The following is a 27,405-nucleotide window of genomic DNA, read 5'->3' as shown; positions in this document are numbered from 1 at the left end:
TGTTTCTCTCATCAAATTTATAGAACTCTTTTTTCTAAATAATTTGCAAGAGTCAACTTTAAATTGTAATTTTGTATTTTATATTTTTTGATTTGATCTAAATTTGTTCTACAAAACATAATAAAGTGATACGCGGTACGAGTCGTCAAGTGGCTATGGCCATAGGTTGATCTTCTTGGATGCTAAGGACAAAAAAGACAAAAGTCCTTTGATTACAAATGATCCCATGTTATATCACGCCATTGCCCGAGACCCTACAAGATTAGTATGCCGATATGGTTGATGTGTTTTAACATAACAAATGGGATCTGAAAAAGTTCTAATCCATGATAAGGATTTAGAAACTTTTAAAATACCATCAAAATTATAAATTATCATAAAATTTAGAAAACTCTCATCCTAGATTAAAATTTTATTTGTTCAGAATTAATAACATCAAAAAAAAAATTTTGAATTGCAAAAAAGATATGATTAGCGTTTACGCAGCCGCCTCTCTCCTCTCCTCTCATCTAGGGTTTGTCCATGTCCATTTTCAAGTAAATCAAGTGGCTTCCATTGGTTTTCCCCGGCGGCAAGCCCCAACCTTTATTCTCGTTAATTTCCTTTCAATAAAACCCAAATTTTTGGGTGTTTGTGTGGCTCTCCTATTAGAGTGTGTGTTTTGTCTCTCCTTTCGGAGTGTTTTGTTATGTTTTTGTCTAGTTGTGATTGGGTTTATTCGGTGTTGGATCTGTTGAGAACGAGTTTATTGATATTTTTGGTGATCTGCAAAGACTGTATCGATTTTGGGACGGTAGTGATTATTGCAAGAGCTCACCTTTCACAATCAAAAATTGTTCATCCTTCACAGATTTACACTATCGGCATGTTATAGCTGGTATTCGGCATGTAGATAGCTGTGGTGCCGCTTCTCCAATCTAAATTTATGCGATTGGTGTTTTTGAACATTGGGCTAACAATGATTTTTACGTGATATGGTCAATTGCAATGTTACTATTTCCAGAGACATTGATGCAAATTGGATCGCTTGAGATATCTTTGATTTCGTTTTTAGCTTCAAAAATTTTTAAATTCTATGTGTTAAACGATCAGAAAAAAAATCATCTAATTGCGGGGTGATCATCAACCCGCAAAAATAGCACAAACCGCCCACACCGCACCAAACCGCACCGCGATACGTGGTTTTTAATTTTTGTGGTGCGGTTGCGGTTTGAAATTTTGTCAAACCGCAAGGTGTGGTGCGGGTTGCGGTTTTAATTTCACAAGTTGCGGTTAAAACCGCAGCGCACCGCATTTAATATATTATATAAAAGAATATATACATATATATATATATATTGATTATAATATTATTTATATATATTACATTATATATACATTAATTTGCTACTTTATTATGTATAAATACGTGTCTTTTAGTTTGTTTGGTATGCCTTCTGAATTTATTTGCTTTCATTGTAACTTTACAAAAATTAAAAAGCACTTCACATATATGCAGCAGCAACATGAAAGCAAGCACTGGCCTGTTCTTCTTGTACTAATTTATCTGGTGTTCGCAAATTTGCGAAAATGTAACACAGTTCAATGTATGTTGGATTGGCGAATAATTCGTGATTAAATTTCCACTATTATCGTATTACATTTCCTCCTAAAGATGATAAATTTTAAAATTTAATATTAACAAATTATTTGAATATATAAACCGCATAAACCGCACCGTTTTTTCGCGGTGCGGTTTATGTGGTTTTAACTTTTCATGGTGCGGTTGCGGTTTGAGAAATTGGCCAAACCTCATATACGGTTTGGTTTGCAGTTTTGATCAAAACCGCACCGCCCGCACCGCGATCACCCCAAGTTTTTAGTACGTTACTGTATTTGTTTTATCACCATCGATAGTTAGGGGTTTGTCTCGACTGTACTATATTCAAGTTAGCGAAATCTTCTTGCATTTTAAAAAAAGAAAAAATAACATCAAAATTTTAAATTCTAATTATCATGGATATGTTAATCACAATATAATTTTTATTTATTAAAAAGTCCCCTTATCTATAGCAAACTACAATATTCGAATAGGAGTAGAATTTATAGTTTAGTATGATACATATTTTCTACTTTAATCTGTTTGTTAAAATTTTCAAGCCGAATTGATATGAATTATTAGAGATATAATTAAGAAACGTTAAAATTGTAAGGTTTTATTTTCATCAATAATATAATAAATTTAAATATTTAAAATATTAATTTGGATTATAAAACCCTGATAATTGCATTATATTTTAATTTAAAATTGATAAAACGTATTAAATTTATAAAATTCGTAAAAACATTTAAAATTATCCGTGTTCACATTGCACAAGTTGAAAGCTGATTCAAACAAAATGAAATATATGTTTTAGAATTTGAAATGTCTGAGTCCTAAATTAAAATGAAATATTTGTTTTAGATATTGCTAAAGAGAGTCGTCTTTTGGCTCCGCGCTCCGCCTTGTTTAGAATACAGTTGAAAGCTTTGGGGTCTAACTTATACTCCAGAGTCCAGAGGATTGTTTCTTGCAGCTATCCAGAATCATATATGTGATGTTTGGTTAAAAAAAAGTACTCCCTCTGTCCCTCTCATTTCTTTACAGTTACTATATTGGGATGTCCCTCTCATTTCTTTACATTACCATAAATAGTAAGTTTTTTCATCATTACACCCACTATCTTCCCCCACTATCTCATATTTAACAATAAAAACTACTATTACACCCACTACTTTCCTCCACTATCTCAAATCTATTATTAAATATTGATGGGTCCCACCACTTTACCCACTTTTCATCTAACTTTACTCATTTTTCATACATTGTCTTGGTCTCCGTGTCCCCCTCCAATGTAAACAATTGAGGGGGACGGAGGGAGTAATCTCAAACTGATATTTTAAACCTTCAAAGTATTGATTTTTGATATGCGAAGGTGGGTATTATGAGATGGAGGTATGAGATGTATTTACTTATTTATTTATTATCTCTATTTAAGTAAACAAATATTAATATTTGATACAAAATTAAATCAATGATACAAAAATATATAATTATAATTATATTAATATGTTTTGTTAATATAAATTAATAACTTATTTTTTAAAAAAAAATTATATATATTAATTTCAGCACTTAAACAAACACGTGATATGTCCGGGACCGTTTGAGTGAACTTAAAATAAGTGTTTCTTGTTTAACGTATGAAAATTGGAATAAAAGTTAGAAGTTAATTAAAAATTACAAATGATTAAATTGTTTGAAGAAAAAGTACAGGTCATGAAACTAAATTTAGGAATTCTAACTTTTTATAGTGTTTCTCAACTTCTTACAGTGCTTCTAACTTAAAATTTCAGAAGCTGGGCATAAAAATCCTACCCAAACACCCACATACCTCACACTCATACCACACCCAAACACTCGCATACCTCACACTCATACCACACCCAAACACCCATATACGTCACACTCATACCAATTTAACCTGAGTACTCGACGATCCTAAATAATTTAGATCAATATCAAGTTACTTTACTTGATTCTCAAACTCATATCAGCTTAACCCGATTTCTCGACTTATCAGTTTGCTTGGTGCATAAAAAGTACGAGAGTGATTCATAAATAATTGATCAGTCGATGTTCGAGAACTGAACATGATCACATGATTCGCTAATTTCAATTATTTATTTTATAAATCCAACTATATATACACAACTTGGGTAAATTGTAACTTAAATTATCTAATTATTGTTATGTTAATCTTCATGCATGTCGAATTGTAAGATGTTAATAAATTTTATTTAAATTAATTCTTCGTTGTTCCAGCAGATTTTTATGTTAATTTTTGGCACGCATTTTGAGACTGCTATAAAATATAATTTCATAAATATTTTTTTTTAACTTTTTCATGAATAAAAGTTTGATATTTAAATTTTTATTCCACAAATAATTAAGAAAATGTTATTGATCTATAAAATAATTAAAAAGATGTGATGAAGGGAGGGGTATAAAATAAAGAATTTGTTAACAGTAACTATCGTAACTTTTTAACATGATTAAACAGTCCAGCTGCAGCGGTTGAATTGAAGAGAAGGTGAAGAAACAAAAATTGTGAAAACTAAAGCCCTACATGCCAGCCATGGGAGGGACCAAATAAGTGAAATAATCAGAGGGAAAATCTCTTTAATAGATCAGAAAGGACTAGTGAAAATGTGAATGATAATACCCTAGATAGCAGTGGTCTCGCACAAATCATACAATTCTTGCAGCTTTTCTCACTCAATAAAAGTGCTCCTACAAACGTAATTTTCAAGCATCGTCCTCTTATTCCTCACTTTTCTAAATATTAACATATTTTGGATTTCTTTCCGATCACATTTTATATAGGTTTATCACGTCACTGATTTCTGTAGGTAGTGTAATTATGAAACTGTTTTAGGATATTTTACGAGGGGGAGCTTTTTAATAAACGGTTATATAACTTGAGTTTGAAACCTTTTGGTCCAAAAACAAATACAGAGGTCATGTGGGATAATAATAAACATTTAACATCATCTTTTGACATATTAAAATGATAAGTATTTTATTTATAATAATTTAAAATAATAATAAAATAATATTTATAAAATATAATCATTGTCATTGGAGAAAATATATACTAACATGTTCATCAAACTTAATTAAATTTATATGTCAATAATTTATAATATCTTGGACAATATCCTTGCAGATGCACCGGAATTAATCCAAATTTGAACATCTTGAGCTTCCTTGCAAGTTCTTAGAAGAGGGATCGCCCTTCTTTTATAAGGAAGGGGTCTTCTCTTTTCCTTAGTTGTCAAATTAACTCGTGTCTTCGTATTTTCGAGCTCATATTCAACCTCAAAAACTTGATTTATTTACATATACCTTAAGTTTTGATCAGAACAATTTTTTCACTCTAATAATCTGTAGATATGTGTGGAAAAAACTGCGGTGGTGGACTTCAAGAGAGTCGATCATTATATTAGAATAATTATAAACGAGTTGTTTATAATATTTTTAAAATATTAATATTTGATGGTGAAATTAAATATATATCATTATAAAATAAAACATCTTATGTAACTATATCATCTATGCGATACAAATCCTAACCATATCACCGTTGACGTTATGATTATTTGGGTAATTTTGACTTACCATTTATGAGTTATTAACAATATAATAATAACATTTAAAAAGAATAATATAATAAAAATAAAAATGATTTATGAGTAACTTATGACTTAAAAGTAATTTTTATCAAAAGAAAATTCAAATAGATTGAGTCACTAAAAAAGTATCTCAAACAAATTTCTTTAAGTTAGATTCTGATTTAATCTTGACTTTAAACCGACTTGTAACTTATCATATAAACAGATATTTTTCAGCTTAAAAGCAAAAAATACTTCAAACCGGCTTTAAGTCTATGCAAACAGGCTGCTTGTCTTTTACAACATTTTTGGTATAGATTTATCCGGAGCCAAAGCGCTCAATGATAATTTTAGTAAAAAGAGAATCAAAATTTAATATAAATAAATTTTTGATATAAATTTTTTGGAAAGCAAGAAACATAAATAAATAATTGTATTCTATTTTTTTATATTCAGGAAACAAATACTCACTCTCCCTTTTTAATTGTTTAACTTTTTACATATAGTTTAATGTGTATAAAAATGATATTTAATTTATTTCTTATTTCAAATGAAAATTTACAAAAATTCGACTTGGGAAAAACAGAATTTTGAAAATAATCATTGAATGCAAAATTTTCAAGCTTCTTAAACAATACACTATACAGTAACATGTGTGACATATCAAAATAACAACTGAAAATGAATGGAGGGAATAATATTTATAATTTTTTTAAACAGATCCTTATCAAAAATAGGGAGAAATTCTGTAGATCGGACAAGAATAAGATCCTTTCTGCAGTACAAGATCTCTAAAACTTAGATTTGACAATATGAATCCTATGTGAGACAAGGTTGATGAAAAATGAACCCATGCAAGTTGATATAGAGTTTCGTTTTCACGAAATCCTGTCATTAAACTAAGAAATCGTGTAAATGATTTGATTTTAAAATGTCTATCAATGCGAATTGATTGAGATATTTGCGTATCATAGTTTTCCATTTTTATCGAAACATATCTAAAACCATACCAAATGCAGTCATCTTTCAAAAAACTTGTCAAACTGACGTGTTTATTTTCCAAATGTTTCTAATTTGTGTATTTTACACAGGACCTCTCTCCAAATAATATAGGTCATAAATAATCCGAAATCCCGGTTGGTTTTTATGAAATGCTTCAAAAATAATAAATTCTTCATTTATAATATTTACAATACCGCAGAACGATGACCTGAATTATCCGAGGCTATTAATATCAAATATTTGTTTAATTTATCCCTAATTTTCATTCTAATCGTGGATTAAAGGTAAAAATTATACAATTTCTTTGAGATGCAGTAACATTCTGTTATTTTATTTTATAAGGACGCGAGCACAAATTTGTTGGTTCAGGTCTTTTACTAATTACGCCGCACACTGACTCACAGCTTAAGACCTGTTTTGTCATAAATAAAAATAACAATTTATAATTTTGAAGTACATGTATTTTGATTTTTTAACAAGTATTTTTAAATTATATAACTAAAATTAATTTTTTTTTCAAAATTTTTAAATTAAGATATATGATTAATATTATAATTCAGCAAACTTATAAAAATAATAATTTATTTATACAATCAAAAGACCTAAAAACATGTGTTAAAAAATTTAATCATCGATATTTTGAAAAGGAGATCATCACTTTGATAGACGGAGATTACTTTCGTCAGGTAAAATTTCTCATATCTTAATTCAACCGTTTAAAATTTTATTGGCCACCACATCTACAAGATCGAGAACTTGAGCAACGAGCATACTTTAAAGTTTAGATGCAATAAAAAGAAAAAGAAATTAATTTTTAAAGTACATAAGGAAAAAAATAAGAAAAGGGTCGTACGTGTCATGAGACGATGACAATGATAATGGTGATTATGTGGTCCTAACTCCATCCGACAAGACTGCAGAGAAAAGGAACCGCCACATCACTTGTAACAACCGCCCAAGTTCCGTCTCTTCAACTCTCGTTTATCAACTTCAATTTATACGAGAGTACATAATTAGTTTTGCATTATTTGTGAGGGATTAAGACGTTGTTAAGTCTTACTCCCTCCATCTCAAATTAGATGACCCCGTTGACTTTGGGCACATAGTTTAAGGTTCTTCATGGTTCGAGATGCTCTTACACTACAATCATACCCATATGTTATCTATAATTTGGGTTAAATGGCGTTTTGGTCACTGAACTAACCTATAACTTTCACGTGGGACATTGTACTCAAAAAGCTGTCAGTCAACTGATTATACTGATAAAAAATTTCAATCAGGTCACTGCTCGTTAATAACGTTAAAACTTGGACGGAAAGATGAATCAGTAGGTGATGTGGCTTGCTTTCTACCAATGTGGCAGTTTGAAACGTGGCACTCGGGTCATAAGACCGTTGCACCCACCCGCCATTTAAAACGCATACACCCATTCTTTTCTCTCATCTCCCCGGCATCTTCTTATCTCCTCTGCATCTTCAGCTTTAAAAAAAAGTTCATGTCTACATCCATTTTCTTTCTTTCTTCTTTAGAATCTTTCTTAATTTTTACAAACTCATCATCACTACACTTATAGCCATCCCTTCCTTCATCAGATTCATTGGCAGGACTCACATGATACACATACAACACAATACTATAACCATATTCCTTACTTAATTCAATTAATCCAGGGTTATTTTCAGCATTCGCTAAATAAATGTTTAAATCAGAAGCTTTGTAATAATGACAATCAAAATCACCAACAACAGCAGCAATTCACATCTTCAAACCATTAACACTAAGATTTTTGAATTGATATTCTTGTAAACCTTACTCAAATTACTTGTGTAGGAGAAATGAGGGACATGACAAAATGGCCTTCATAGTAGACTGTCACATTGTACAGGTTATTCCTATAAAACATAACAAACTATTTAAAATCATGTACATTCAAACCCAAGATGATAAGCGAAATGTATAATTACGTTGTTTCGTCCCCAGTTGTCTGATTCTCATCTTCACCACAAGTCTCCATTTCAACATCCCTAGCATCATTAGCTCCACCTCCATTAGTGCCTTCGTCTTCGTCTTCAGCATCTTTTGGATGAGTAACATGAACCTCAGTACCCGATCGAGTCCGTACCATAGTTGCAATTGGGGTTTAGATCAGTTAATTTAGAGTTTAGATCGATGAGATAGAGATGAATTAAATGATATGAATTGGGGAGATATACTGGTCAGAGGTTTTATTACTTAGGTCAGGTCATAAGACAGTTGGGTGGTTTTATTAGCGGGCGGGTTGAAGAGCTGATGTGGCAGCACAAGTGTGGGCATTTAACAGAGGACCGTCTAAAGTCATCGGGACTTAACGACTGTGAATTTTTTATTGTGATCGATGATTCAATTGAATATTTTTACTAGTTAAGTGACCTGACTGACAGTTTTTTGAGTATGAGGACTCAAGTGGAAGTTATAGATCAGTTCAGTGACCAAAACGCCATTTATCCCTCTATAATTCTAGCGAATATCCTATGGATGATTATATTTGTCGAACCTTTACACGTCTGTAAGAAATTTGTAAGAAAATTACACATTATTCATTACCATGTTAAACTGATTTATTCTATTTTAACAATCTAAAATATTAATATCATACTAGTTTTAAATTATAGCCAATCAATATAGCAAATACCACTAAAGCACAATGTCTTACAGGTTCAGCAAATGTTACATAATGTCTTGCATGTCCAATTAGGCAAGATATATCTTCAGTTTAGAGATATTAGTAAATTTATTTCGTTTCCTTCAACATGAGATATTCTTGGTCAATATGGTGATTGTATTATATTTTGAAAAAAAATATGTATTTAAATTTAGATTGTAACAATCTATTTAAAATTTAGGATTTTGCAGCACAATCTTAGTGATTCTATGGTTCTATTTTAAGCACTAGTTTTCTTTTGAACGCGACCCTAATATTTATTATATATATTTTGATTGAGAAAAATTTATAAAGATTAATCGAATTGATCGTCCATCTTAAAGAAAATTAATCGGGAACTAATAGATTACAGTAGAGATTTCTAGAACAGTGCTCCGGTCACAAAGTGCAAGAAATGAAAGTGTGTATGGATAATCACAAAAGAGAGAAAAAAAGTGGTCTGAATAAGTTACAATAAGCGACAAGAAAAATGGTGAAATGGTAAAATAAGCATAAATATATGGGCATATCTTGAAGTTCCCAAAGTCTTTTGTGTGATTAATACTTTTGTGCAGAGTTGAGCAGAGAGTCCACATCTGAGTGTAATAAAGAAAGAGAATCAGCAGAGAGAGTGAACAATTTATACTAGTATATGCATACACAAAGCTCACAAAGCCCACCTCAAAACTATTCACCAACCCACCAAGAACCAGAATTTCAACTCAAAATCTCACCTTTAGCTTCAGTCTTGCCAAAGATCCAAACTTTAATCTTTTTTTACTCTGTTCTTCATAAAAGAATCCGACCCTTTTGTTGAAATCAAGTTTTTTGGATAAAAATGGAGAGTTTAATGACTAACTATGAGCTCAGAGCTTTTGGGTTTGTGTAGATTGTCTTAAAAAGCCTTTCTTTATATAAAGTTGAGATTTTTATTTGTTGTTTCTAGCTCTAGAATGGCTTGCAGGAGGACCATTTATGGGAATTTGGATCCAGTGAGGAAGAGGAGTGGGGGCTTGAGGACTAAACAAGCAGGAAGGGGGTCTTGCAGAGGCAGTTAGATTAGGCTAAAATTTTTGAGCCAATAAGATTAAAGAAGTGAGTTAGTATTAGTGACTGTTCAAGAAATTAAGTTTGAAGGTGTTTTTGTAGCGTCAGTGCATGTTCAAGAAGTTCAATTTTTAGCTCATAAGAAAGATGGGTTATTTGTTGAAAGAAGCTCTCAAAACTCTCTGTGGAGTTAATCAGTGGTCTTATGCTGTTTTTTGGAAGATTGGTTGTCAAAACCCCAAGTAAGTTCACTATATTTTTCTGTTTTTTTTGTTATATATGTATGTGTGTGTATTGGATGTTTGCAATTTGTTGTTTGCTTTGTAGTTTGTTGTATGATTTTCAGAGATAGGGAATTAAGTTTTATTTCTGGTTCTCTAGTTTGTTGTTTGAACATTTAAGAAAGTTTTGTTGTGGTCTTGTGAGTTGTGGGAACAGTACTTTGATTGTTTGTGTTCTTTTTGCAGTTGTCTTGTATTTTCCTCATTAATTTCTTTATAGAAACTTGTGCTGACCCATGTTTCTGTTTGGTTTCTGAAAAAATGAAGGAGACAATGTTGACCTCACCTTCAGCTTTATGATGTCTATGTAAATCTCCTTTAATGGTTACTGTATATATCTGGATTCTTCTATACATTTGTTGTGATTCACTTGAATTTATTCCAAATTTTCATTTTACTTGGCTATGATGAAGTCTGTGTTCTGTGGCAAAGTGAGAGAAAGGAGAAAGTAGGATCTCTAAGGTCATGTACTCATGTTGCTTACAATCCTTACCTTACATTGTTAATTTGGCACATTCATTTGTCATCTTAAGAATTTGTATTTGACCAGACTGTGCAAGTGCATGTATACAAGTCATACCTTCAATATACATTTCTCTGTAGTTAAGGTTATAAGACATCTTAAATTCCAACACCTGTAGCTTTGTAATCTTATGTCTTTTACTTTCTCGATCAGCACATTAGTGTGGGAAAAGTAGATTTCTTTTAGGGTCACAAATGGGTTTGAGGTCATTCACATAAATTTACCACCCCTTTGAATTTCTATAATGCAATATTTTCCTTAATAATGGATAATCTACGTAGGTTAAACCCTTTTCTGTATTTGTCTATTAACGTGCGGCTTTAGTAACACTACAGGCATATAAATAAAAGATGGATGATTTAATTGTAGCCACACCTCAGTTTTTCTTATTCTGTTTTGGTCTCCAGGCTTTTGATTTGGGAAGAATCTTATTATGGCCCCATTACATATTCTGGTGTTCCACCCATGCCTGATCTTGTTTCTCCTGAAGCTTGCAACTCTCTTGGGTTCCAAGGCGGAGATAGAGTCCAGTTACTTGTGAACAAGATGATGCTAGACAATTATGTTTATGTTGTTGGAGAAGGGTATGGTATTTTTATGTTATCCTTTCATCATATACTTTATCATTTATTCATGTTTACTTTTTGAGAACTTAAAACTTAAAAGGTGTATTTGTTACATGTACTCTTCTTCAGGCTTGTCGGGCGAGCTGCATTTACTGGAAACTCACACTGGATTCTTACCCACAACTATACAAAGGAATATTATCCACCAGAGGTATACTTTATAGTTTATAGTTTATACTATATACGGGTCAGCTAGTGACTAAATGTTAGAGCAAGTAAAGACTACATATAAATTCCATAATTTGAATTCAACATGAAGTTTGAAATTACAAGGAGAAAAGTGTGCTTAGTGATCTATAGTTCCGTACAAAACCTATTTGTTTTATCTGGTCTTAGTCCTACATACTCTATGGTTCCTTGATTTTACTGTGACAAAAATCTTTTATTCTTGTTTCTGGATGATGTTAGGTATTAGGTGAGATGCTTCAACAAATCTCAGCAGGAATGCAGGTAGTATATGTTTGTGTGTAATATTCTCATAATAGACTATCAGTCTATCACTCTCTTATTAGTTAAATACTAATTATTTTTGTTAATCTGCAGACGGTTGCAGTCATTCCTGTTCTTCCTCATGGTGTTGTTCAGCTTGGTTCGTCATCATCCGTAAGGACTAGCTTCTTTCCTAACCCATGACATTTTATAATCCATACCTCTTTACATGTATATACTGATATGAATATGCTCTAGTATATGTGTCTGTGGGTCTGCGCCTATGATATAGTTAAATTCCACAACATGAGGTAGGTTGAATGTAGTAAACCAGCATGGATAAAAATTATAATTATGAACATGATCAGCTATTCGCCGTGTTCTTGTAAAATATTAGAATTTTGGATTATTTCCCCACCTTTTCCAATTTCTACCATGAAAGTATATGTTAATCTTACTTCAGATGCAGGCCTTCATGCTATACGCCGACATTGCTATGTGTCCATATTTGTTCTGAATAATAAGCCATAGCTGTAGGTTAATTCTTAATGACTGACTAATTAATATGTCCATCTCATGATAAAATTGAAGACTGATACACCTCTAAGAGATCGTAGTTATAAATTAATCAGTACTCTTTAAACTGTTAAAGTGAGACACAAAAGGAAGAGGAAGCAGGATAAGTATCCACTTTTATACCAACTTCTTTCTCTTTAAGTAACTGAGTTTGCTGGTATTGTTGTTGACATGAATCCCTATTCCCTTTATTATTTAAAGTACTTTATTTTGTTAAGCTTTTAACTTTTTTAATTTACATGTGGCGGGCATCTACAGATTATAGAGAACATGCAGTTTGTGGATGATGTCAAGACTTTAATCTTGCAACTTGGATATGTTCCTGGGTCTCTATTTTCTGACAACTTGGCATCTAAGGAACCTTCCTCAGAAATTGGAGCATTAATGATTGAAAACCCAGCTTCTATGAGTTCTACTGGGAAATGTAATTTTACGGACTTGACTTCTTACACTACTAATAACTACGGCCAGCAAAATGACTCTTTAGCTCAGATGTTGGGCGGCCAAACCTCTAATTTAGCAAGGCAAATTCAGGATGACAGACAATCTAGTGGTCCAAACTTTCAGAATTGTCACCTTTTTGTTTCCAACAATCATTCTCAGGCCCAAGTCATTCCAAATATTAAGACTACTGCAGACCATAAGAACCAAACTGAAAACGAAATCTCAAAAGCTGAAATAGTTACCGCAGATTCTAAATTATGGCAGAACGAGGAGGCTTCTTTTCACATTCCAAGGTCCATCATGAATCAACAATCCTCTCTTGGTCCATCAGCTATTGTTCCTGGCAATAGAATTGTAGAAAAGAAGATGTTGGTAAATGCTGCCGTTGGCAATGGGGGTCTAAATGAATCAGATGCATTTCTCTCAAAGTGGGTGATAGCAGGCTTGAACTCGAATCACACAGGTTCCAGCAGTGCCCCACCACACAAACCGATCAACCCTCATAATGCTTTGGGCAGTCTACCAGAGACAGCAAATGTATCATCTGTTTTAAGTGTGAATGGAATGGCAAAAAGACATAATTTGCCTGTTCTTAGTTCTGAAAGTGAGTTTCAAAATGGTTCACAATATAGCACAGAGTTGTCTACATTGAGTTTTGCAACGAACTCAAACTCGGCTGTGAACCTCTTGCCTGCAAGTATTACCAATAAAAAAAATGAAATTCAAGATATTACCTGCACTCAGGGTGACTCGTATAGGGATAAAGAGGGTGTTAAAAACATTAAATTCCAGCAAAGGAATGTCCCATTTCCTTCATCAGAAAACCATAGCAATATGTCTAGCCATAGTTCTGGTTTTATTCATGATACTCAAAAGCAAAATTCTGGATATCAGGATATTGCACATGCTCAATATGAAGATGCATATGCCCAGACACAATCCGGGAATGACCTGTTTGATGTTTTTGGTATGAATTTCAAGAACTCTCTCTTTGATGAAAGTTGGAAGGGTTTTGTGCATGACGGGCCAGGACCAGACTCCAATTATCTGGATAAAAATACAAACACATTGTACAAGATTCAGAATGCAAGCTCTGAGTTGCAAGTGGTTAGTGAAGAAAACTCAGATAGTGGTGTTCTATGTAGGACTGGCACAGACCATCTTCTAGATGCAGTGGTCTGTAGAGTTCAGGCTGGTACAAAGCAGGTTTCAGATGAAAATTTGTCTTGCAGGGCTTCACTGGAAAAGATCAGTGGCCCTATTGCCGCCACTGCTTCTACCTCATCTAGGCTAGCCAATAATTCTAACCAGGTGCAGGAAGCATGCAGTAATCCTGCAAAGTCCCTACCAGAAGAAGGAGCATTAAAGTCTTATTCATTTAATTATAAGCCTTGTAAGGAGGAGCCGGGAAAATTTTCCCAAACGACGTCCTTCTATGGATCCCAAAGTAGTTCTTGGGTTGAACAAGGTCCTGAAATAAAGCAAAGTTCAAGCACGACCACATTTTCCAAGAGGTCAGATGAAATCAGCAAATCAAATCGCAAAAGGCTTAAGCCTGGAGAGAATCCTAGACCCAGGCCGAAAGACCGGCAGATGATTCAAGATCGTGTAAAAGAGCTGAGGGAAATTGTTCCCAATAGCTCAAAGGTACCACCAATCTTTGCAGTCCCGTTGTCTTGTCCAATAGGACCCATCTTTAGTTATTTTCAGTTTTGACATTTATAGCAAAATGTTTCCCTTAACAGTGTAGCATTGATGCATTACTGGAGCGGACAATCAAACATATGCTGTTCTTGCAAAGTGTTACGAAGCATGCTGACAAACTAAAACAGACGGGGGAGTCCATGGTACATATAGGCTATGTTATGTATTAAGTGCTTTAGTTACTTTCATAATCTGCTCCTGAAATTCAAGTCAAATGAGTGTTTACATTTCATGAATGGTTTCTAGAAAGTTATGCTTTTTACTTTTCTTTTAGGCATAATAGATTTGAGATATACTATACTATTCGTCTATCTGCACTTGTGTTTATACAAGATATGTTTGTGAACATGCGGAAGTGCGAATGATTAATTTAGTCATGTAATTGCATTCAAGAATCAAGAACTGCTTACATGTTCTTGTGTGAAACTCCAGATTATCAACAAGGAAGGTGGCTTACTACTGAAGGACAACTTTGATGGGGGAGCAACATGGGCATATGAAGTTGGTTCACAATCTATGGTTTGCCCTATAATAGTTGAGGATTTGAGTCCACCACGTCAAATGCTTGTGGAGGTAGATCGGGAAATTTGGGTCCTTATATTAACGTTTTGTAGATGTTAGTTGATAAATTGCACACACTAACATTACCATACTTGACAGTCAATCACTTTGTTTTATAATAGATGTTTTTTACTTCCACATGCAGATGCTTTGTGAAGAACGAGGTTTATTTTTAGAAATAGCTGATATAGTTAGAGGATTGGGATTAACGATCTTGAAGGGGATAATGGAAACTCGTAATGACAAGATTTGGGCACGCTTTGCTGTGGAGGTAACTAATTACCTCAAGAGAATTTTGGCAAGATATCTTCATATATTTTTATGGGAGGACTTTATTCATAGTGCTCTGCTAATTATATATATAGATCCATATCTATGTCCAAGATATCATATTGTAGAATTTGCATCTTGTTGCCAATCTTCACTTCTTTGATTTGTGAGATCTTTTACACTATATAGGAAGGCAATTAGCAAAGCTAAAGTAGAAAACATACCGACTAGTTTAAGCTTGCATATATAGAATAATCGATCTCATGTCACAATCAAAGTTTTCCAACAAATAGTTGTTTGATATATTATGATAATATGGTGTATAATTAAGTATGACAAACCTATGCTAAACACACCGACTAGTTTAAACATGCATATATAGAATATCGATCTGATGTCAGAATCAAAGTTTTCCCACAGATAAAGTTGTATGATATATGATGATATGGTGTATAATTAAGTATGATAAACCTATGTTGGATAAAAATTAGTGTTCGTGAAGCCTTCAGGATTTCATAATTATTTCTTTGTGTTCATAACTCATATGGAATATACCTTGATGTATTGTTGAATTTAGTAGATTCCTGCCTTTTGGTATGAGGAATCCTGAGCTCCTTTACAAGTAGCTAGCTTATTTATCAGAATATTTTTTGAGCATGTGAAATTGTTGTCCATTCCGTCTCCGTTTCAGTTGTATTCTCTTATATTTATTATATTTTTTTCTGTGAACAGGCTAACAGAGATGTAACAAGGATGGAGATATTTCTCTCCCTTGTTCGTCTCTTGGAACAATCGGTCGAAAGTAAAGCAGAGCCGGCCAACTGCGTTGGTGGTATAGATGGTGCAATGTCTCACCAGGCTTTCCATCCAGGGGTTTCCATAGCTGCAACTGGTAGACCATGTAATTTTCAGTGAATCACCTAATATATCAATTTTGGGTCTGGATATGTAGAGAGCAGGCACACCTGCAATGACCAGCATCGATCTAAAATTGATCTATTTTCGGGTTCTGAATCTAGCTGATGGCTTTGTCTTCTCTAGAGCAGTTAGTGATTTCAATTTAAAGCAGCTATAATTTGTTCAGTAATCGCATATGCTTTGAATTGTGCGGATGATGAGGTATGTAGAAAAATGTTTCTTTTTGTCCAGTTGGGTATGTGGTAAAGCTACATTGGTCGTATGGGATTGGGAAGGGAAAACGAGTGACTTAATTGTATAAAGGAGTCGGGACGTGAAATGAATGAGTGAATGCTTCTTATGTATGTTAAAACCATCTGAAGTGCTGTAAGTTCTACTTTCGCCTTTTTAGATATTCTTAAGAGCTACGTAGTAATCCAATCTGAAGTGCTGTAAGTTCTACTTTCGCCTTTTTAGATATTCTTAAGAGCTACGTAGTAATCCAGTGGTTGGACTTGTGCATTATAGCCATGTCCTTCCAAGCAGTCCAAGTGAAACCCTGTGATCATACATTCTTGAACTTTTTTAGGCATCTATGACTTCATGCTGATCGCCTCGACTCTCTTACTGATCGCCTCTAACAGTCTGTTGTTCGTCGTTCATCAGCCCATCTATTGACCACATCCCAGCTTCCCATGATCCCATCTAAACAGCTATTTGTTTCTAAGCCAAGTGATAGAATTACTTCTATCCATTCCAAACGTTTAGCACTTGAGATCATTCTTAAAATTATTTTACTCCAGACATTTTAGCTCATCCCCAAGAGCATGGTAGGCCAAATCATCATTGACACATTTATTTTGATGGTTTAAATTTAAGTACATTTATTTACACATTAATTTTACACAATTCAGATTAAAGATATAATTTATTATATGTAATATTAATCATATAAAGCAGTGTTGTAAAAAGCGGAAATCAGACTTAATTGGTGAAGTTATGGAACTAGGATTAATCGGGGATTAATTGAATTGATCGGGGATTAATCGGATTGATTGGTGATTAATTGGAGATTTAATCAGTTCGGCGAGTTACGAAACAGGGATTAATCGATTAATCACCCATCATCGACTTTTGGAACTGAGATATAAAGGAGTTAATCCGGTCACTCTCACGAATGAACCAATGACTATCCTCAGTGAGAGGTGCTTGCCAATATTTTCCACAAGGGTTTTTCACATCTTATAATTCACTTTTATCTCAGTTATACTTATACACTTTACTCTCACTGTATATTACAGGAATTTATATTTTTAGCCTTATTTGTCGGCTAAAATAAATAATTATTCTAATAATCCTTTGAAATTCCTTGAACCTGGTTCCTGCCGTCCTGGCTATGCGCGTACCATGATTTACATGATAAATTCATTTTTCTTGTGTTTTACTGTTAGTGATGGCTAACACTTGATTCATGTGTTTCAAAAAAGAAAATCTTGAATTATATTTGATGAGAGACGACTCATTACCTCAACATATAGCTCTGTTTAAAAGGTTTTTTTTATATTTATTTATTTAAAATTAAATGAAATGTAATGAGTAGGTTTTTTTGTCAGTTTTGATTATCGACAATTTATTAATTATAAAGATTAGTAATATAATAATAATGTATTATAAATTATTTTTAAAAATCATATTTTCGTGAAGTCAAATTTCAAATTCAAATTGAATCCATCAAAAATTTACGATTTTCGACTTCAGATAACTTCATTAAAAAAAACTGCACAAAAGCCATCTATTTGCAACTTTCACCAAAAATGAGTTCACCGGTGATGGAGCAAACAAGTTACGACTTCTGTCATAACATGATACAGCTTAGCACTAGACATGACAATTTGAAATACGACACGAAATTCAAGTTTTATTTTCAATATTCAGTACACAAACACAAAATTACACAAAAATAGAAATACACATTGAATTTAGTGCCGGGTTTGGATTTTTATTTTATATACACAAAAGTATATGACGTACACGAGTAGACCTGGTAATTCGTGCAGATCGTGTACTTTCGTGTCGTGTACCTTTCGTGTCGTGTACTCAAAGGCCAAACACAAAACCGACCCGTTTAGCGTTCGTGTATTTTCGTGTCGTGTACCTCCGTTTTCGTGTCGTTCTCGTGTGGTGTTTCGTGTAAAATCGAATTTAAATATAAATAAATATATAAATTAATGTAGATATTAGATTTCTAGGCAAAAAATTTACAAAATAGTATGAAATATATATATATTTAAATATTTACACTTACAATATTATAAACTATGTATTATTTTTAAAAGAAAATATACATATATTTATCATAAATATACATATTTGTAATTAAATATTAATATTTAACTATTAAATTATATTTATTTCGTGTACCTCGTGTTGTGTCGTGTACCCGAAGGGTAAACACAAAACCGACACGACATCTGAGTCGTGTACTTCGTGTCGTGTACCTTTTCGTGTCGTGTACTCAAAATGCAAACGCAAACACTAAATTTTCGTGTCGTGTGAAAATTTGCCGGGTCTATACACAATATACATATATATTTTTAAAAGAATAAGTATATGTTCATGTAAAATATATATATATATATATATTATATACATGTAAAAATTTGTAAACAATTGTATACAAGTATACAGATTTAATATATATTTCATTATATAATAAATAAATATATTTATTAAATATATTTTAATTAAATTAAAATTTATATTTATATTAAATATACACGAAAACTACACAACATTTCCAAAGGGTTTTAAGCAAAGGTTTGAGATTAGGTACATGAATCCGAAAACTGATCGAATATAAATTTCAAACTTCAAGTACACGACACTATTGCGAGGTCTAACTAACACATAATATTAGATAGCCCAACAGAATATAAGATTTCACATTCACAGCAGTACTATTCTGTAAATGATTCAAATCAAAGATCATCTGTAGTTTGGTGTAATTTTTACAGTCATGGAAGGTGTTCTAATGATCCCTTATATATCTCTTTGGTTTCGGTAGGTACAACAATCATACACAACTTATGCAGCACAACACTCAGGATGGATACAACAACACTCTTGATGCAAGCCACTGTAGGTTTTGTTGCATCAGTACTTCTGTTATATACCTTATGGTCATCAAGAACCAACAATCATCTCGATGAAAAGAAGACACAAGCGCCTAAAGTGAATGGGGCTTGGCCAATCTTAGGCCACCTTCCACTTCTTGCATTCGCAGGTACAGATGGTTATAGGACCCTGGGAAATGTAGCTGAGAAATACGGACCCGTGTTCAGAATTCAGCTTGGCTTGCAGAATGTACTTGTCGTGAGTAGCAAGGAAGCAGTCATGCAGACTAGTAATGACATGAGTTTCATGGGCCGTCCTGAAGTTCTCCACTCGAAAGAGGGCTTTTATGGCGGATTTTATGCATTATCCTCTTATGGTCCTTACTGGCAGGAGATGCGCAAGATTTCCAACCGTGAGCTTCTGTCAAATACCCGCGTGGAACTCCTCAAACCTGTGAGAGCTTCAGAGGTGACAACATGCATCAAAGAATTGTACGCGTTCTGCTGCAACGATGGGATAGGAGGTTCAGCCAATGTAGACATCGGTAAATGGTGCCAACAAGTGTTATTCAATATGCTAGCACAGGTGGTTGCTAGGAAGCGGTATAGCAGTACTGGTAAAAATGATTCGGATGAGGAGTTGAGGTGTTTAAAAAGAGCATATAGAGATTTTTTCGACATGCTAGATAATTTTAAAGGGATACCATTTACAGGATGGATGAATTTTAAAGGAAATTGGGCCAAGAAAAAGACAGACAAGGAGTTTAATATCATTCTGAATTCTTGGATAGATGATCATATGCAACAAAGAGGAAAACAGAACCATTTTAATGAGGATCGCGACACCATTGATGTCATGATATCGTTGTTTGAAGAATCTGATGGTTCTTTTCATGGCTACAATACTAATGATGTTCTGAAGGCAACTATAGCAGTAAGTTTTTCTTCTTTTGGAGTAATTTCGATTACATAAATTTAAATACTCACTCTGTCACTCACACATTTCTACAGGGTGTTATAATCGCAGGAACAGATACCAATTATGCAACCATCACTTGGGCACTTGCATTAGTTTTAAAGCACAAAGAAGTTCTGAAAAAGGCCCAAGAAGAGCTTGACATCCATGTTGGAAAACAACGATGGGTAGAAGAATCGGATATCAAACAACTGACATACCTCCAAGCAATTCTAAAAGAAACATTCCGACTCTACCCTGCTGGTCCCTTGTCAATCCCTCGCGAGGCCTTAAAAGATACCACCGTATCAGGTCATTATGTCCCGAAAGGAACTATCTTATTGGTGAATATCTGGAAACTGCAACGAAACCCTGGAACATGGACTGACCCTGATGAATTTCAACCAGAGAGATTCCTGACTTCTCATGCAGGATTTGATATAAAAAGCCAACAATACGACTTGATTCCTTTCAGCGCAGGAAAGAGATCATGTCCAGGAATGACAACCAGTCTGCAGATGCTACTGCTGATACTAGCCCGTTTGCTTCAAGGATTCAAGCTGGCTACTCCCACGAATGAACCAATTAATATGAGTTCCGGACCAGGGATTAGCATGCATAAAAAATATCCATTAGAAGTCATGCTTACTCCACGCCTCCCAGATCATCTTTACAATTAAGAATCGACGCAATATTATGTTTGTTATCAAATAAAGTTAAATAATCTTGTAAAAAGTAAGTTTATCTTGCTTTTTATCTTGCCTTGTAATTCACCATCAAATTAATCTGTATGTGATTTGTAAGTTAAAGTAATAAACTGCGAGAACTCTTCCATGTTTTCTGCAAATATTATTCTTGTTTCCTCACTTTGGAGTTTATAGGATCCGGTCCTAACAGTATAACAAACAGGCCATTTAAGACGGATGATTTACGACGGATTTAAGATTTTATTGTGACATTTTTCCAGACTTATTATTTGAGAAAAATAAAGGAGATAGAATTAACAAGACAAGATATAAGAAAATTTCTATCTTAAATAGGCCGGTTTGTTGTATGGTAAGAAAATTGTATAAAACTGTAATAATTAGGAAAATATGAATGTACACTGCAATGAAGTTCGTATGGAATTAACAAGACAAAGCCCAATACGATTCCTACCCCTGGTCTCTGCAAAATGAGTAAATAGGCTGATTTGGATTGGGAAAAATCTCAAATTGGTCACTGAAGTGAGCCTGTAGTATCAAAAGTTCTATCAAATTTAACGGGATCTCATTCGTACCACTTTAGTAAGGGATAATGACATGTCCGTTAGTTTGACCGGTTGACCGGACGGAAAGCTGACGTGGCGGGTGTATGTTTGACAGAGTGGCTTCTAACGTCTCTATTTGCATCTACCTGGATTTTAATAATATAAACTAATTAAAAACCCCTCTTCTCTTCTGTATCCCGGTGTGTGTGTATCTTTACGTGGTCACGGATGGATGGTTCAGACTGAGCCCTCCACTTCCTCCAGGCTATCTAGGCAATGTAGTCTTTACAGCCATCCCAGTTGGCACAGCAGGTGAAATTATATCAGAGCCTTTAGTGAACTCTGCAAAGAGAATTCACGCTGCATTGTCAAAGATGGGAAATGAATACTTGAGATCAGCACTCGACTTCCTGGAATGCCAGCCTGGTCTATCAGCTCTTGTCAGAGGACCCCAATATACGATTCAGATTTTGGATGGGGGCGGCCTATTCATATGGTAACCACTTAATGCCTCCATTAATTATGAACCCGCATGCAGCCGAGTTAGTCCGGAAGAGTCTCCTTCAGCAACGGTTGAAGTTTGCAGCATATAATAGTGAAGAATCCTCGCCTAATAAGAATTTAAACTCATTACACTTTTAAAGTTTTAAAACTGTTAAAATTTGAGACATTAGAAATGATGCATGAAACTAAATTGTTGTCGTATAGTTCAGAATTCTTGCTCCTTGAAAGCCTGTGTAAGCCATATAATGTTTCAATTGGATCTTATACATGTTACCCGTATCATAATCTGCATGCTAGTTTGGAAAATTAGATCATACTAGGTGTGTGGAAGATATAATGGGAGCACTAGCGTTGGGATAATTAATTTTAAGAATGTAGTTTAATCTTTTTTATTCGTTTGATGTATTTGTTTCCTTTTTCCGTATGCAATAGGGTAAATATGCAGAAGCTTTGATAATAAAACCATAAGATTCAACTAGTAAATCCCATTATTATAATGGACTGGTGATGCTTGCAAGGTACTATCTGATAATTTATTTTCATATCGTTGCAGGTTTATAGCTCTTTGTAGGTGTTTAAATTACTGATCCTTCAGTACTAGCATATTGAGCTTGAATATTGAACTTTTTTATTTGCTTCACCAGCCCCACATGATTCATAATTTTATCTGCAACTACTTTCAGACTTTCCCATTCATTCTGAAAATTGTAAAAAGAAAACCTTGTCATAAAGATGAAGACTCCATCTGTTCTGTCTCGTCTCTATTCAGTGATAAAACTGATCAGTCTGGAGTTGTTGAGATACCCCAATTTATAGCTGAAACCAAAACAGATACCATTGCACCTTCATTTCATGTTGCTGTCACAGACAAAAGCTGTGTGGAAATTCTGGTTAAAGGGAAATGTGTCGGGTTTGTTTATGGGTTTTGTTTTGTTTTTGTTGTTTATCTTCTTTTATTTTTGTTTTCTTTTATCTACTGTGACTGCTGCAATCTGAGTCACAAGCCACATAATGCTGCTCTGTTCGCCACGTCAGCTTTCCGTCCGGTCAACCGGTCAAACTAACGGACATGTCATTATTCCTTACTAAAGTGGTACGAATGAGACCCCGTTAAATTTGATAGAACTTTTGATACTACAAGCTCACTTCAGTGACCAATTTGAGATTTTTCCCGATTTGGATTTCATCATTTCGGGGTAAGTTGTTATATCGAACATGCCAACTTCAAATCCGTAATCTATGCCGGCACCGGGTCGGATCAGGTTTCTTAGATATCCAAGCTCGAATCATTATATTTCGAGTTGGTTCGGATCTGGGTCTAGATATCTAAAATAAAGATCTAAATCCGGTTCATCGAGTTTTTTTGGGTTTCGATTCGGGTTCGGATCTAATTCGAGTTCAATTCAAATACTTAAAAAAAACTAAAAATTATATAACTATCGAAAATGTGATGATTGATTATCTTTTAAAATTTGAGAATATAAAAAAGGGGTTTCACATGTTTCATTTAATACAAAAAATACAGGAAATATTTTAATTTAATTATTTATAATCATTCAATTTATTGTTTATATTTTTATTATATTTTGATTATTTAAAGCACAATAATTAAGAAAAATGAAATATTGATGATGTGAATGTAAATTACGTGCCACGCATATAAAATTAAGTAAAATGTTAATATACATAATTAATAATTCAAAATATTTCAATATATATATTATACATTTAAAACACTTATACGCACATATATAATATTTTTGTTTCGGATTTTTTTCGGGTTTCGGATTCGGGTCAGGTTTGGATCGGGTTTTGAGTCAGGACTCGGTTCGGAATACCTGAGACCCAGATCCAAATCCAAATTTTTTCGGATCTAAAAATAAAATCCAAATACGAATCCTAATCCAAAAAAATTGACTTTAGGTTGATCAAATAGGATCAGAACGAGTCGGATACCTATCAGATCGGCTAAAACGGTTATCCCGCCGTAACATGTCCAACATGCTTATGATCTGATGGCAGTGATGACTTTTCTTTGTTACGCCACTGAATTGTTGCACATGGTATGCTTAAACAAGTATTCCCATGTCTCAGTTAACATATACGTTAGGGAGGGGGACACGACACGAATTTTAATATTTTAATAATATAATAATTTCTCAACTTATTTTTAAATTTTTTTCTAGTATAAAAATAGAAAATTTATATTTTTATAAAAAAAGAAAATTTTAAAAATAAGTTGTAAAGCTATATGTTTCATAAGAGCCTTAAAATGTGTGTTGAACAGTAAAAAAAAAACATATACGATTGATTGGGACATAGGGAATATATCACTGTGCCATGTTTCAAATTTTTTCATTTGTCCACCAGGCTGGAGAATAAGACTTCTAATTAAATGAATTTAGTTGCTGCAGGTTTTTTTGTATTTGGGCAAAAAAATTTGGTGGCTTTGGACTTCAACTATCCAAACAAGTCCAATTGGAGAGGAGTTCGTAGTTGTGTGTTTACAGTTTTGGTGTGTTACTACGGAAGGGTTTTAGGATATGCGTCTTTCATGTCACTTGCCACACATTCAATCTGTTTAGTTAAGTTAATAGAACTAACCTCTGAAACCAATTTGAAGGTGGGAGTTAATGGGGCTGTTTGTTGGACAGAAGCAGCTTCTGCTTCTTTTGACCCGTTTGTGTAAATAAGTATAAACACTTTTAAGAAGCCGAGAATGCTAACTTCTCCCTCACAACTTCTATTTCTTTTCCAAACACTTTATTAACTTATTTACATCTCACTTCTACTCCACTTCTACTCCACTTATTTAGTTTAAGCAAGAAGTCACTTCTTTTATTTTTTTGCTGAATATCAAGTGAAAACTTATTTTTTAAATTTAAAATAACATTTTTTAACAATAAATTTTAACTCAAAAGCTACTTAAGCAGCTCTCTCGTACATTTGAAAAATATTATTTTTCAACAATCATAAATTTCGGGTTAATTATCAAACTCATCACTAAAGTCGACAAAAGATATTAATTTCATCACTGACCTCCACGGGATCTCAAGTGGCTCACTAAAGTGGTTTACTGGTATCAAAATCATCACTCTCGTTAAAAAGACTAACAGAAGTATGGACGGAATGACAAATGACAGAGGGAAATGACAGCTGGCAGGACACATGTGACTAGTCTCACTCTTCTTAGTTTTACATTAATTAATTATTGTATTTCTTTTGGAATTTTTTGTACCAAACAAATACATGAAAATAAATATATGTAATTTTTTTTCCTACACAGATGTATGCATCTTAACTTGAAGTTTGTATATGGAAATAAATGAACAACATGTCAATAAAATACTTGAATAATCGATTAAAATTTGACATATGAGGAAGCATGGATTGTTCAAAACTTCAAAAGCAGCACCAAATGAATGTTCAAAGGTAAACTCACAAATGGATGCAAAAGTAGACATTGTTCAAATTAAATTAATTAAAATGTTAATCAAAAGACACAAGTATAAGAAACATCGGTGAACTTAGATGTTCAAATCTCTAAAGGAGGGTCTCGACATAATTAGATATGGGTGTTGATTAGACTTGATTTGGATTAGGGTTCTTCTATGCTTTTCATTCGGCTTCTATGCTCTTGACTCTTTGTCACTTCTCTTTCAATATGAAAGCAGTTTGAATGTTTATGTGGTGTATCGACATATGTCTGAGTCTGGTTTTTCATTTTTTTGTTTTCCTTTTTTCTTTCGATTTTCGTTGTTTTTATTTTCTTTTGTTATTGCAGTCTTTCTTATTTGTGTGACATGTCAACAATTCATTTGTCATTCCGTACATACTTCCGTTAGTCTTTTTTAAAAGTTAAAGGCAATGATGATTTTGATACCAATAAACCACTTTAGTGAGTCACTTTAGACCACGTGGAGATCAATGATTAAGTTGATATTTTTTGTCGAATTCAATGATGAGTTTGATAATTAACCCGATTTTAATATAATATATAATGATTCATTTATATATATTATTAGACATATACGTATCAATAAAAATTATTATCTAATTTACTTTAATATCAAGGACCCAATCCAGAATTATAAAAAATTATCAATTTACGGGGGTATATTTGATTGAGATTTTAATGCATTGTTTTTAGTCTATGGATTTTAATGGATTATATGTGATTTTGATTTTGTGCGGATTTTTGATAAAATGTCGCAGAGTTGATATGAATTAAGCACAATGCTTCAAAATCCCGTTGATTTTGGTGAGATTTTAAAAAAAACTTAAAATAGACCGAAAAATGCCACAAAATCCATCATTTTATGAAATCCAAAAAAATCCATGAGCATTTGAATACCATCAGATTTTAATGGATTTTAAACAATCTCAATTGAATACCATCGGATTTTAAATCATAATTTAAAATCCCAATTGAATACCACCAGATTTTGTTGCATAATTTAAAATCTTAATTGAATACCTCAAGATTTTAATGGATTTCAAATAATCACAATCGAATACCCTCGGATTTCATAGATGAAAATAAATTTAAAATCTTAATCCAATACACCTCTCTTACTCGAGTTATTAATTTATCGAATATTAATTTGTCCAGGGTTTCAACATCGGACTGAAAGGTGCTTGCCAATATTTTCCACATAAGCTTGCCGGAAATTATCACATCTTGCAATTCACTTTTGTCTCAATTATTATAAACTAACACTCGCTGTATATTAGAGGAATTTAATTTTTTAAGTATAAATGTCTGCTAAAATAATAATTAATCAATTAATCCTTTGAAATTCCTTGAACCTGGGTCCTGGCTATGCGTGTATCACGATTTACTTTGATTGCTTTTTTGTTTAACTGTATTATTTGAGGATAGTAACAACAGTTTTTTTGCTGAAAAACTGTTTGGTAAATCTAAAAATAACTTCTTTGAACAACAGTTTTTAACTCCACACAAAACTGCTTTTAGAAAAAGCAGATTGAAAAAAAAGATGCTTTTCAACTTTAAATTTTTACAGAATTCACTATCAAACCTCACCGAAAACATTATTTTTTTTATATAATAACTCAAACAACAACATTTTTGTTATCGGCACTTTTTCTGACAAAACAATAATTTGTAACAAGTACTCTCAAACAAACGATGGCTAACCCTTGATTTATGTGTGTCAAATAAAAAATCCCTTGAATTATAGTATAAATGAGTGACACCTTAACACTTTAACTTGTGAAATTTTCTGCTCTAGTTTGCTAGCTTGTACAAATTAACAATTCTACGAGTATGTTGGCTCTCCTTGTATGTTGGCGATCCATGTTTGAGGAAAAAGTTTCACATTTATATAATA

At 33.2% G+C, this 27,405-nt stretch overlaps 2 protein-coding genes across 2 annotated transcripts; both read left to right on the top strand.

Moving 5' to 3' along the window:
- Positions 1–9,457: 9,457 nt before the first annotated feature.
- LOC108214552 (transcription factor LHW) lies at positions 9,458–16,674 on the top strand. Its single transcript, XM_017386614.2, has 10 exons — positions 9,458–10,164; positions 11,134–11,310; positions 11,422–11,503; positions 11,761–11,802; positions 11,896–11,955; positions 12,616–14,448; positions 14,547–14,648; positions 14,938–15,078; positions 15,212–15,337; positions 16,069–16,674. Exons 1-10 carry the CDS (start codon positions 10,070–10,072, stop codon positions 16,249–16,251), a joined length of 2,841 nt encoding a protein of 946 aa, XP_017242103.1. The 5' UTR covers positions 9,458–10,069; the 3' UTR covers positions 16,252–16,674.
- A 2,611-nt stretch (positions 16,675–19,285) lies between these two features.
- LOC108213486 (cytochrome P450 CYP82D47) lies at positions 19,286–21,167 on the top strand. The gene is made up of 2 exons (XM_017385285.2): positions 19,286–20,280; positions 20,358–21,167. Exons 1-2 carry the CDS (start codon positions 19,339–19,341, stop codon positions 20,979–20,981), a joined length of 1,566 nt encoding a protein of 521 aa, XP_017240774.1. The 5' UTR covers positions 19,286–19,338; the 3' UTR covers positions 20,982–21,167.
- Positions 21,168–27,405: the final 6,238 nt, after the last annotated feature.

Source organism: Daucus carota, chromosome 3 (genome assembly GCF_001625215.2).
Source record: "Daucus carota subsp. sativus chromosome 3, DH1 v3.0, whole genome shotgun sequence".
Lineage (NCBI taxonomy): Eukaryota > Viridiplantae > Streptophyta > Magnoliopsida > Apiales > Apiaceae > Daucus > Daucus carota.
This window is presented reverse-complemented; position numbering and strand designations above follow the sequence as displayed.